Source organism: Salmo salar, chromosome ssa04 (genome assembly GCF_905237065.1).
Source record: "Salmo salar chromosome ssa04, Ssal_v3.1, whole genome shotgun sequence".
NCBI lineage: Eukaryota > Metazoa > Chordata > Actinopteri > Salmoniformes > Salmonidae > Salmo > Salmo salar.
Genome location: NC_059445.1, coordinates 45,621,648 through 45,635,869, shown reverse-complemented (window position 1 = coordinate 45,635,869; position 14,222 = coordinate 45,621,648). Strand labels below are relative to the sequence as shown.

Below are 14,222 nucleotides of genomic sequence, written 5' to 3'. Positions count from 1 at the left end.
CACAGTAATGGCTTGTTAACAGGGGCAGAAGCAAGCGAAAAGCTTTTACAGGCCAAATAAAGCAGCTGTTTACCCTTAGCCCAGTCCAAATAAATCATGCCGACGCGCTGCCAACGCTCAGCCTCTACGGGTGCCTGTTTGCATTTCATTAACGAAATGATTCGTGAATCTAAAAGCTTTATGAAGAAACCTTAGGGAGACGACCCCCCCCTCGCACTCTCTTTCCCTCCCTCCCTTACCTGTTAGAACTGACTGATCCAGCTAGCTAGATGCAGCCATAGTGGGAGTAAATACCATAAACAAGCAAATTCTGTTGACTTTTCCCTTGTTTTATAGGACAGGTATGCTAGGGTATGGTAGGAGAAGGGGTTTTCTTGACAACAAAAGTATGTGAAGAAGTAAACACTGCGCTGATTCTGGGATTTACTCTAACCTGTGTTACAATGTCATTTCATACTAGTAATATTATCATGTGGCTAATTGAAGATGGTAGAAGTATCTTTGTGTAATTTCACAAGAGTGGCATTTTTAATGTTTGAACTCATATAGCATTGGATAATATGGTCAGAGCAATGGTGCTATGCACTATGCAAATCCACACCTCGAAGAGCCCAGATACCTAATAATGTTAAAATATCATCAAGGCACCGGTGCACACAGAGCCGAAGCATATGGGGAGTGTGCATGTGAGGATGTGCGTGTGCAAGAGTATGTACGTGTGAAAAAGAAGAGCCTCTGTCATTAAGCAGGGCTCTCCAGAAGGCAGATGGGACACCTTGCCAAGGGAAAAGATGAATAACCACCAGATAAAGAACTGACTGCAAACAGCATCCAAAAGAGAGAACACAACATGTTGCTGCTAACGGTGATCTATTTGTCTCGGTGAGAAACATTTGTCTTAATTCCTGCGTCGCCCCAAATTATCACAGATTGATGCAACACCAGCTGTCCCTGGACTCCACGTCCACCCGTCTCAGAAGCTGTCTGTGTGTGTGTGTGTCTGTGTGTGTGTGGGCGCAGACAGTGGATGACACACAGCATTATGTGTGAAAACAAAACTCAAACTGTGTGTATGAAGCCTGGAAACACCAGCTAAGCTGTCTCTGTTCCTGAACGATCCTAATGCTGTCCTCCAGCCAGCCTGGAAAACAAGGTTAATCTCTCTCACTATTCAGATCTTGAGATTCTGCACTTCCTGATTCAGTGAGAATAACAACTCACCACAAAGACAAAGCACACTGGTTCATACCAAACCCCCTCATACAAGTTCCTCACTGCGTCATACATGGTAAATAAATGAATCATTGTGCTCTGCAAGCCAAAATGTTTAGCTACGCTTTATGCAGTGAGCCGTCTTACACGTGGTCAACAGGAGTTCCGAACTATCAACAAACTAACAACTGCATCTCTGTTGACATGCAACAACAAAATACAATTGTAAGTAATCCAAACAGTTGTACTCACGGTCCATGTGACCTGGACAGAGGTAGAGCTGATGACCACAGGGTTATGCATGCTGGCCACTACATCACCCAGCTCCTTCTGGACACGACGGTGGTCAACACCCTGCACTGGAGGACTGATGTCTGACAGAGAGAGAGAGAGAGGTGCTATTAAATATTGCCATCGAACCCGTTTGAAATGTCATGTTGGCATGGAGCACGTTCTAGTTGGTACCTTGGGTGCGGACAGGCTCAGACATGGGGCTGGGGTCTCCGAGACCCTGGGCGTTGACCGCTCTGATGAGGAACAGGTAGACCGTGTTCGGTCGCAGGTCTTTGACCGTGAACTGTGTGGTCTTCACGTGGTCAGCCACAGTCTGCCAGCTGTTGCTGACCAGCTGACTGCTCACAGAGAACCGTGGAGAGGAAGAGCGTTAGTGAGTCCAGCCAAGGAAAGCTTTTACAGTAATAGCTCTCCATAGCTACAGTCCTATTGTTTTCTCTTGGCTAATTTACCTAGCACCATCAAGACACTGCACAGCTGGTCTGAAACCAGACCTAAACACTGAGTCAAATAGCCCCTGATCAACCTTCTTGGACTGCACATGATTCTCGTATGTAGCCTATTCTGCAAAATCCATGGGATTGTTGTGCTTGCCCTGGATGTGGCAGTGACCCATATGCCCACATAAACGAATACATCTGTCATTGCTCTGAAAGTTTGGGGTCATTTAGTGAGGCTTCGCTAGGGGATACTGTTCCGAGACGTACCCAAAGGCCTCGATGACGTAGGAAGTGACTGGGGAGCCCTCCTCAGGCCCAGGTTCCCATGACAACGAGACACTGCTCTTGGTGACATCAGTGACCTCTGGCTTAGACGGAGGCCCTGGGAGGGCACTGGCATTGTGGGACATGGAGTCTGTGAGGTCACTGGACTCTGAGAGGGAGGAAAAGAGAAGAAGCTCTATCAAAAGGAATCAAAACGAAAGAGGCAGATTGAAAGAGAAAGGTGCATTAGAAATGGTGGAACTCGTTTGGTGCGTTTGGCTTCAATCAATGGTGGGTAGAAGGGACAGTAAATCAAGATGTTACTGTACCTCTGACATCCAGGAAGGCACTCCATGAGGTCTCCCCACTTGAGCTGGTGGCAACACAGGTGTACAGCCCAGAGTCAGACAGCTGAGGAGGACAGAGGGGAACAAAGAGACAATCACAACCTACACTGACCAGCCAGTTAAACAATTCAATTATTTCACATTTCATAAAAAAAAATGTAAATAACATCCATCCATTAAAATGGTCATACAACTGACCAACCAACTATTATGCTGAGAAACAGATCAATCAACACCTCACAAACAAAGGTTTTTGAATGTTTATTGAAATATGTGTGCCTTCTTGATAGTAGTGATATTGTTTGGTAGTGAATCTCCGCTATGGAAAGAGCTCGGCAGCCAGCAGTACACAAAAAATGCATTAACCTCCATTGGCCTGACTCACTCCCAGGGAGAGAGGGAGTGGGTGTGAATGAGAAGACGGAGTGGGGGGAAGATGAAAAAAGAGCCCTGGAAGTGCTGACGTTAATTTTCTTAATACATTTAATTTAGTACTAGTCAGCCCCCCACATCCTCAGCCCCATCATCATCAATACAGACACAGTGAAACAGAGACATGATAATCTATTTAACGCTGGCCGCTTTAACACTGGGGAACAATGACAGCTGGCCTCCCCTTTGCTCTCTCTCTCTCTCTCTCTCCCCCCTCTCTCTCTCTCTCTCCCTCGTTCCCTCTCTCCGTCTCTCCTCTCCCTCGCTTTCTTGAACCCTCTTCCCTTTCTCACTCTATTTTTGATTTATTTCCACTCACTCCCTCCCTCCCCTTCTCTCTGTCTCCTTATTTCACTTCCTCTGTTTTCATAACCACGTCTCCCTAAGGTTTATTAAATCAACCCAGAGGACTGCAGCTTTGGCCAGTCTAATGGATATTCCAATGAGATTTGGGAGATAAAGGGGAGTGTGGGTATGTGTGTGTGTAGACATCTTACACACACTTTGATGGTGGTGATATGCTGCTGTACATGGTTAAACTCCCCTCCCCACATCACTGTCCATGAGTTAGAGCATCTCTAACCGTTGCCCAGGAGACTGGCTCTAAACGACAGCTTTAAATGACATACAAATCAATACCCTCTATTCATCTTTAAAAGCAACATGACTGCACTTGTCCATTTGAATTACATCCAACTGACATCAGATGGGAAGTGTTCTATCTTCTCTCTCAAAAAACAATATGACATACACACACACACACACACACACAGAGCGACACACACACATACACACACGGAGCGACAATCACACAAACCTTAACAGCCTGCCTTTGAGAATAGAGAGAAACCCTGAAGAACAGGCAGTGTATTGAAAAGAGGGCAAGGAAAGTAGAGAGGCAGAAAGGGAAAAGAGATGAAGCCACCGTGGCAGGCAGACTCAAGGCCAAATCAATCATGAGTGAACACAGTGTGGAGTGTGGAGGAGAGGCTTGCTGCTGTGACGAGGTGTATTGTGTTTGTACACCATCAGTCCTATAAACCCACCCTAGTGCTCTGGATCTGCAGGCTGCCAGGCTCCAGCAGGGCCATGCGAGGATCCTTCCCCAGCAGACTGAGGCCATCCTTCAGCCAGGTGACGGTGGGCTCCGGGTCCCCTGACGACTGGCACCTCAGCAGGGCCACACCCCCCACAGCCTGCGTCTGGTTGGATGGGCCCTGCCGGATGATAGGCGGGGGTCGGTCTTTCGAGGCTGGAGAAAAATAAAGAATCAGAAATCATGATCAGGAATTTACAACGAAACACAAACAATGAATTATAGTTTGGTGCTATATATGTCATTGTTTTTTGACCCCATTAGTGAATTTACCACTGGAGACCGAAGGTCTTCTTGATGTATTTGTTGTGATAGGGGGTACCTGTTTTGGGGGTCGTATGCAGGTTTTCTGATAGTGCGTGCTCATGGCACCACATCACACCTTAGCACTCTAATTACAAGGTGTGGATTAACGATGGCTCGCCTACGGGGCTAATTATCCTGCCTTCTTTCACAACAGATTTTAACACATTCACACCCTCCCAATTGCCCCTCCTCTCCTATGACTCACCACTGCACCACTGCACCCCTAGACAAAACACTGCTTAGAATGAACACGCCAACCACAAGAGAAATGCATCTCCTTAATGCTCTTATATGCATGCTGTCATTCATTGGGCCGCCTCCGCATTTCTGGGGTGTTCAATCTTTTCACGTTTTGTAATATCCTCTGTTCTCCTTACCCTCCTTATCAGTGCTGTTAGTCTCAACTCAGACAGAGTATTTGCAGCAGGTTCTTGAGCTCCTATTTCCTATTACAGCTTCTTCAGACTCAGAGGAACACAGTAACTCAACCAAGCAGACACCAGCCTTTTCCTCTCCCCACTATATGCATCTGCTAAATGGCATATATATATATATATATATATATATATGATATTATTATTCATTGTATATGTTATCATTGTCAGCACCTCATTGTATGATTAATTGTACAACGGATATAGACGCTATTAATTGACGTGATCAGATGCAATAACAAAAGATTACTCCTTTCTTGCATCATTTTTCATACTCAACCACTTGATCATTCCTTCACTCCGCCGTACAGTATACAGCGACACTATTTGCATGCTGATCTATCTTTTCCGACTCGCAGGGCAAGGCTCGTTTTCTGTCCCAAAAAATCCTTGAGCAGATGCTAATTCAATAATGTGTGTGAGAGGGAGCCAATAAATGAATGGAGAGCGAGAGAGAGAGAGAGACAGAAAGAAAGAGACAGAGAGAAAGAGACAGAGAGACAGAGAGGGTATTGAAGAAAAGCAGCATCTCCACATCCTCCACGAATGCCACTGCCGCAGCACTAACATTCAGTGCAGGGAACACATAATCCAGACCCTCCGTCCACCAATCAAAATTGGAAGTGTCAGTCACATACTGCCGATGAAGTACTGGCAAGGAATTGCTTCCTAAGTAGGAGAGATGATCGGATCCCCGCTCTTTCTCCCAGCTCCTCCAACGATATGCTCCTGCTCCGCATCAGATGACCCAGCTTAGTACACCCCACACCTAACAGGCATGTAGGCTGGCTGAATCCATAGCACGGGACTGGATGGCAGTGTTGTAAAAAAGAGGCTCTTCAAAAAGCCACATCCCTGGTGGCGTGCCGGCCTTACAGGACATGACAAAAACTCTCCAAGCCTGCATAACAGACTCATAGAATGGAGTCAGGCCAGACATGATCCTGGAAGAAATGTCCACCAGGCCTTGCCCACCCTCGTGCAGTGGCAGGTACAGGGCAACAGCTTTAATCCAATGTTGTCCAGACCAGAAGAAATTGACAAGGGTCCTCTGAAGCTCTTGTATCAGACACCCCGGTTGCTCTAACATCATTAGTCTGTGCCACAGGGTAGAGGCAGCTAGATGATTGGCTACCAGCAACCTTCCCCTATAAGACAGCCGGGGTAGCACCCATTTCCACCTAGACAATCTGGCACACACTTTCTCCACTACACCCTCCCAGTTGTTTTTTTGAAAGACATGGGAGCCTAGAAAAAACCCCAAAGTTTTCATACCATCTCTGTCCCACTGAATCCCCCCTGGTAACCGTGGAGCGGACCCCATCTGAAGCTGACCTGCCCACAGCGATTCACTCTTTTCCCAATTGACTCTAGGTGAGGAGGCCCCGTCATACACCTTTAAAGTGTTTGAGAACCTTAACATCCTCACCCCCTGTAATAAAAACTGTCACTTCATCTGCTTACACAGACAGTGCTATTGTGGTACCCTTCCTTACCCCTTGCACAGAGAAACCAGTAAGCCTCGCTCTTAAAAAACAAAGCATTGGTTCAATTGCCAGACAAAATAACTGTCCTGAAATTGGGCATCCCTGCCTGATACCCCTTTGGACGGGGATGGGGCAACTCAAACCATCCCCACCTTCACCATACATGAGGCCCCAGCATACAGTAAACTCATCCAAGACAAAAAAACATCCCCAAACCCAAAGCCTTCTCCTGATCCAAAGAAAGAAAACCCACATTTACATTAGTCAGTTTACAAATGTCTAAAACATCTCTTATTAGAAACAAGTTATCAACAATAGAGTGGTCAGGTACACAGTAAGACTGGTCCTTATTGACCAATAGCCCCAGATACTCTTTCAACCTGTTTGAGAGACACTTAGATATAATTTTAAATTCTACACACAGCAATGCAACAGGTTGCCAGTTTTTAAAAAAAGAGCCAAATCCCCCTTTTTTGGCAACAATGAAAGCGCAGCACGTTGACAGGATACAGGAAGAGAACCCTCATGAAAAGATTCACACACCACTTCATAAAAATCCCCCCCAATAAACCCCCAAAAGTGATTATAGAACTCAGATGGTAAACCATCAATGCCAAGGGCTCGGCCTGATGAGCGCTGCATAACTGCATTGGACAGCTCCTGCAGAGTAATGTCAAAGTCCAAAGTAGCTCTCTGCTCAGGGCCCAAATGAGGAAGTCCATGTAACAACTGTTCAGCACACAGAGAATCACAATCCTCCGCCTTATAGAGGGCAGAGTAGAAATCCACGGCATGTTTAGCGCATCTCACCGTCATCTGTGGTCACCTTACCATCAGGGAGATGAAGGCAGACCATCTGTTTGTGTTGCAATGTCGACTTCCCTAGGTTAAAAAAAACGCTAGGAGAATCCATATCCTTGAGGGTAGCAAAGCAAGACCTAATCAAGGCACCTTTCACTCATTCTTTCGTGTAAAAACGACCTCAGTTCATGTCTCTTGTCCTGTAAGTTCATGACTAGTCCGGGGTCATTCTGAGTGAGCAACTTCAATTCAATAGATTTGAAGTCCTGTTCAGTCTCTTTAACTTCAATACGAGGCACTGTTGAGAAAACACATGTATTTGGGCCTTCCCAACCTTCCACCATCGTCTCAAAGACTCAAAATTCAATTTTAATAACCTTCCATTTTTCCCAAAACAACTAAAACTTTTCACAAAACATGACATCATGTAACATCTTAACATTAAAATACCAATAAGGTGATGACCTTCCTGAACAGGACAAGTCACAATATGGTAATCTGAAAACCCCACAGGAGTAATATCACACCTTCCAACCCTACTACAGTAATGCTCAGATACATACAACCTGTCTAACCTTGCTGCACTGACACCACCTTCATTAACTTTTAGCCATGTGTACTGCCTAACGTTTGCATTCCTTACTCTCCACACATCAGAAAGCTCAAACTCAGTTAATAAACCAGACAGGCAAATAGCTGACCGCAGGTGAGGTTCTTCAGCAGCGCGATCAACAGTAAAATCCACTGTACAGTTCCAGTCCCCCCTTAAAACATCCACCCCTCTTGGTCACACTGTCTTAAGGTTTCCTTTATTTCATCAAATACAGCAATACGCCCTGTACCCTCATTAGGAGCATAAACATAACAAACGTTTCAAAAAATAACATAATATCTGCCTTAACCAATAAAACCCAACCATTGACAATCTCTGTTGTAGATATCACAGTCACCCATAAGGCTGAAGAAAACAAAATTGCCACCCCAACACTGAAATTAGTATACGCTGCCCCTCCCACCACATACCTCAGTCAACCTCGTTAGCCTCATCACTATGTCTCCTGTAGAAAAACTACATTAAGCCTTTTCTGTTTTATTACTTCTAATACCCAAGCCCTCTTATTCCTGGCCATTTCCACATAAATATTGAGAGAACCTACCCTTGGTAAACTCAGCAAAAAAAGAAAACGTCTTCTCACTGTCAACTGCATTTATTTTTAGCAAACTTAACATGTGTAAATATTTGTATGAACATAACAAGATTCAACAACTGAGACATAAACTGAACAAGTTCCACAGACATGTGACTAACATAAATGGAATAATGTGTCCCTGAACAAAGGGGGGGATGAAAATCAAAAGTAACAGTCAGTATCTGGTGTGGCCACCAGCTGCATTAGTACTGCCGTGCATCTCCTCCTCATGGACTGCACCAGATTTGCCAGTTCTTGCTGTGAGATGTTACCCCACTCTTCCACCAAGGCACATGCAAGTTCCCAGACATTTCTGGGGGGAATGGCCCTAGCCCTCACCCTCCGATCTAACAGGTCCCAGACGTGCTCAATGGGATTGAGATCTGGGCTCTTCGCTGGCCATGGCAAAACACTGACATTTCTGTCATTCAGGAAATCACGCACAGAACAAGCAGTATGGCTGGTGGCATTGTCATGCTGGAGGGTCATGTCAGGATGAGCCTGCAGGAAGGGTACCACATGAGGGAGGAGGATGTATTCCCTGTAACGCACAGCGTTGAGATTGCCTGCAATGACAACAAGCTTAGTCCGATGATGCTGTGACACACCGCCCCAGACCATGATGGACCCTCCACCTCCAAATCGATCCCGCTCCAGAGTACAGGCCTCGGTGTAACGCTCATTCCTTCGACGATAAACGCGAATCCGACCATCACCCCTGGTGAGACAAAACCGCGACTCGTCAGTGAAGAGCACTCTTTGCCAGTCCTGTCTGGTCCATCGACGGTGGGTTTGTGCCGATAGGTGACGTTGTTGCCGGTGATGTCTGGTGAGGACCTGCCTTACAACAGGCCTACAAGCCCTCAGTCCAGACTCTCTCAGCCTATTGCGGACAGTCTGAGCACTGATGGAGGGATTGTGTGTTCCTGGTGTAACTCGGGCAGTTGCTGTTGCCATTCTGTACCTGTCCCGCAGGTGTGATGTTTGGATGTACCGATCCTGTGCAGGTGTTGTTATACGTGGTCTGCCACTGCGAGGACGATCAGCTGTCCATCCTGTCTCCCTGTAGCGCTGTCTTAGGCGTCTCACAGTACGAACATTGCAATTTATTGCCCTGGCCACATCTGCAGTCCTCATGCCTTCTTGTAGCATGCCTCAGGCACATTCACGCAGATGATCAGGGACCACGGGCATCTTTCTTTTGGTGTTTTTCAGAGTCAGTAGAAAGGCCTCTTTAGTGTCCTAAGTTTTCATAACTGTGACCTTAATTTCAACAACCGTTCCACAGGTGCATGTTCATTAATTGTTTATGGTTCATCGAACACGCATGGGAAACAGTGTTTAAACCCTTTACAGTGAAAATCTGCAAAGTTATTTGGATTTTAACGAATTATCTTTGAAAGACAGTGTCCTGAAAAAGGGATGTTTTTTGTTGTTGCTGAGTTTACCTCCATTTAACAAAGGAAAAGCAGAAGAAACCACAGAGAAACCAGACAAAGAGAAAAAAAACACCATATGAGGCATGATAGTCATCATTGTTTTAATTTTCTCTTAACCTTTTCCCAATACCTTTTGCTCCCGTGACAGCAGTAACAACATTCCTCAAGCGGAAACGCTTCTTCACACTCAACTGGAGTGGCAGGTAGCCTAGTGGTTAGAGCATTGGGCCAGTAACCGAAAGGTTGCTAGATCGAATCCCTGAGCTGACAAGGTATACATCTTTTATTCTGCCCCTGAACAAGTCAGTTAACCCACTGTTCCTAGGCCGTCATTGTAAATAACAATTTTCTTCACCAGTCTGGGGAAATGGCTCCCCAGATCCATCCTTACCTCCTACAACAATATTTTTCTGCTGCACATCAGACACTATGTTCCCCTCTGGCACAAGCTGCAACTCAGTACCCTCAACACGGACAACTTGTTCCTCAGCAACAGGCGCTTGTGAATGCTCTACCATTCTCAGCCCACCTTTCCCTACATCAGTGGGCTCAGACGTTACGAGGACCGCCAGCGCCCCTCCCTCTGCCTTCTCCCTTTTCGGGCAAGCATGTCGCTTATGGCCAACACCCCCACACTCAAAACACTTTTGACTACCCGTACTAGCATAAGCCATAGTCTGTTGTCATACTTGACTTTAAACGATAACTCCAAAGTTTGCGCCGTTGAGTCCAAAAACATAAACACCTGTCGACGAAACGACATAACCTGTTTCAAAGCCGGGTTTTGCAACCCAACGGGACAATCTTAATTGAAAGAGAGAGAAAAGAGAGAAGAGAAAGAAAAGAGACAGAGAGAGAGAGAGAGAAACAGAGAGAGTGAGAGACAGAGACAGAGAGAGAGGAGGGCAAACAGCTCCCAACTGGCAATACCTCAGCACTTAAGATAATGATGCTCCTCGAGAGGAGGAGAGAAGTGTAAATGTAACTCTCCATCAGGGAGAGAGTTTTCATCTGAACAGTTTCACTCTTTTCAGGATTTTCATGGCCTCTCTATGGTTCAACTTCCCACAGTGAGACGCTAATGAAGTGGATGAAGGCATTTGACCGATTAGCTCCTGCAGCATTCGGCACATCACATCTCAGCCAAGATAAGTGCCAAGCATTAAACAGACAGCCTCTGACGCATTTTATGGCCAGCCTTTCAGTCAATGTTTTCAAGCAAGTGTGTGTGTGTGTGTGTGTGTGTAACTTCTGCTTCCAAATCACACTCTCAAACACATAGATCCCCTGAACGCAGCTCACTCTCCAGATCCCAATCACCTGAATTCTGATCGCCTGTTCACACACCTGTATGTCATTATCACACACTATTTAGTTCAGTTCTTTGCACCCTATCATTGTGAGGTATTGTTTGTTTTGTGACACTTTTATTCGGAGTGTAATCCTCCAGTGTATGATAGGTTTGGCCTGCCTCACTAACGATGTCTTTTGCCTACTCCCTGCCTGTACTTTAGCCTATTGGATTTCCTGTTTCAACCTATTGCCTGATCTCCCGGGCAACGTTAATAGCCTTATACCCGCATGTACTATTTCCTTTTTGGACTGTGTCTGATCTTCTGCCTGCCCCTGGACCCAGCTACCTGCCTCCTCCTGTGTTCTTTTACCAATAAACACCCTCTGCGCCCTGCGCTTGAAACCAGCTCTCTGTCTCCCATCGTGTTCGTTACAGTGTTTGTGTGCTTGCATTTAGCTGTGCATTGTTCTCAGGCAAGGTGCACAATTGTGTTGGCAAAGGTTCTGTAGTTGTCTGTTGGTTAGGATATGCATCTGCAGGTGCACAGTGTCTGCAGTGTCTTTGTGTGTCCGCGGTGTATTACATTTACATTTTAGTCATTTAGCAGACGCTCTTATCCAGAGCGACTTACAGTAGTGAATGCATACATTTCATTTCAGTGCTGGCCCCCCGTGGGAATCGAACCCACAACCCTGGCGTTGCAAACACCATGCTCTACCAACTGAGCTATATGCTCTCACCGTCTGCCACCTCCAGCTGAGCCTTGGCCAGGATGCTGCCGGCCACAGTGAGGGCCTGGCAGGTGTAGTAGCCTGCATCAGAGCGCTGTACGGAGGAGATGGTCAGCTCTCCACTCACTGACACTGACACACGGCTGTCTCCCTGGGCTGGCTGGCTGGGGAACAGCAAATCCTGGAAAGACAGGAGAGACTCATTAGCATGGTGTTTTGTCCTGTGCCCAAAAGAAAACCAGCAGGAAACATGGCGAGATTCAATTGACATGTTGCAGTTAATAGCGAGAGTGAATAGTACATGTTAACTGTACTGTGCTAAATGGTTAATACATTCAGTTAGTTATATAAGAGATGTGAAAGAAGAGGAGAGACATTTAGAGTGACAGGAATTAAACAGGGAGTTTTAATTGCAGTGAGTGTCATCCTTGGCAATATAATGCTATATAACAGTATAGTCCCACACTCCACACATGTACAATGCGAGAGCACACTGCATTGACTAAAAAGCACCAACAAGTCAAACCAATCATCTGGAGCCTTGTTCTGTTTTCCTCCATGTCCATTCTCAGTGTTCATTACTGACTAGCGCTCCTATTCACTCACTTATCCTAGAAATGTGTGTGTAATTCAGTAGTAAGTGTGGGGGCCGAGGGGTCAGGGTCCTCTATCTGCTCAAGGTGGTTAGTCATTTACACTGTGGGTGAGAGGCGGTCAGCCCTGCCCGTGATGAAGCCCTGCAGTAGGAGTCTTGACATTGAGTGAGTCCTCACTGCCGCCCACTCATAGCCTTGAGATCTCGATCTCTCTATCGCTTAAATTAGATTTTTCCCCATTCCGCGTCCTGAGAGCAGACAAACGGAGGGGAAGGCAAGGACATTAGCCTAATCCCATTATGCCTAATGACGCTAATGTAGCAAATTAATGCTGTTTCTTGTGAAAGAAATGGCTGGTCAGAATGCGGAGTGGACCGATGATTGATGGCCACTTCATTATGTGACTGTCACGGGGACGGGAGTCCTGACCGCCCCCCTCTGGTCCCACGGCTCTAGCCACAGTCCAATCAGGACCAGACCTTCATGTCTCAATTAAGACAATTAGGAGAAGGTTGTTTTTGTTTATGTGCGTAGGAAGAGGCCAACACACATAGGCAAGAGCTAACACACGCAGGCACAGTCAAGTATGCAGACATTCAACACACGTTATTCAAACAGGTGTTTCTTACCTGGCTACCCTCTCGTTGCCAGAACACAGTGGGTTGGGGGTTGCCCTTGGTCTCACAGGGGAAGGTGGCTGTGTGCCCCTGAGCCACGATCTGGTCCCGGGGTCGCACCACAAACTGGGGAGCCTCTGAAGACCAAAGGTCAGAGAAGTGAAACCACTGTCACCACAGCACAGCAGGAAGACATTTAGAGACAGTTCTGATCATGTGCACAAACTAATCAAGGGAAGCTACAGGTTTCAGCTACAGGCTACAGGCCACAAGCTACAGGCTACAGGCTACAGGGAACATGCAACACGTGATTGTCTAGTAGTCTCTCTGAAGAAACATTACTACAGGTACCAGACCACACAGACCATTCATCCTGCTGGCCACAACCTGAATGAATGAGACCAACTCATGAACACGGGTGCTTTTACACACATTCTCTCCTTGTAGTCTCTACATCAGAACTACTGCATATCAACTACTATATCTTGACCAGCAAGTTGGAGAAACAGAGGGGTTACAACTAACTTAACAACACACAACTAAATGAAGGGCTGGGTTGGGTGGTTCAAACTAAGAAGGTACATGTGCATGTATTAGTATGTTGAATAATCAGGTGTGAATGTGTGCTGGTGTTAATGGGTGTGTATGTACAGTACCAGTCAAAAGTTTGGACACACCACAATATGTTTTAGATTTGAGATTCTTCAAAGTAGCCACCCTATGCCTTGATGACAGCTTTGCACACTCTTGGCATTCTCTCAACCAGCTTCATGAGGTAGTCACCTGGAATGCATTTCAATTAACAGGTGTGCCTTATTAAAAGTTAATTTGTGGAATTTATTTCCTTCTTAATGCATTTGAGTCAATCAATTGTGTTGTGACAAGGTAGGGGTGGTATACAGAAGATAGCCCTATTTGGTAAAAGACAAAGTTCAAATTATCTCAAGAACAGCTCAAATAAGCAAAGCGAAATGACAGTCCATCATTACTTTAAGACATGAAGGTCAGTCAATCTGGAACATTTCAAGAACTTTGAAAGTTGCTTCAAGTAAAGTCGCAAAAACCATAAAGCGCTATGATGAAACTGTCTCTCATGAGGACCACCACAGGAAAGGAAGACCCAGAGTTACCTCTGCTGCAGAGGATAAGTTCATTAGAGTTACCAGCCTCAGACTGCAGTCCAAATAAATGCTACACAGAGTTCAAATAACAGACACATCTCAACATCAACTGTTTAGAGGA

The 14,222-nt window shown here is 45.9% G+C and overlaps 1 protein-coding gene across 7 annotated transcripts in view; it reads right to left on the bottom strand.

The window, feature by feature from the left end:
- Positions 1 to 14,222, bottom strand: part of LOC106603263 (roundabout homolog 2) — a 171,947-nt gene that overhangs the window by 24,862 nt on the left and 132,863 nt on the right. For all 7 annotated transcript variants that reach the window (XM_014196665.2, XM_014196667.2, XM_014196666.2 and 4 more), the window contains 7 exons: positions 12,993 to 13,117; positions 11,777 to 11,948; positions 4,036 to 4,241; positions 2,540 to 2,621; positions 2,214 to 2,379; positions 1,678 to 1,844; positions 1,465 to 1,586 (listed from right to left, as the gene is read on the bottom strand). In XM_014196665.2, coding sequence (XP_014052140.1) covers positions 1,465 to 1,586; positions 1,678 to 1,844; positions 2,214 to 2,379; positions 2,540 to 2,621; positions 4,036 to 4,241; positions 11,777 to 11,948; positions 12,993 to 13,117 — 1,040 coding nt within the window. The remainder of the gene's footprint in view (positions 1 to 1,464; positions 1,587 to 1,677; positions 1,845 to 2,213; positions 2,380 to 2,539; positions 2,622 to 4,035; positions 4,242 to 11,776; positions 11,949 to 12,992; positions 13,118 to 14,222) is intronic.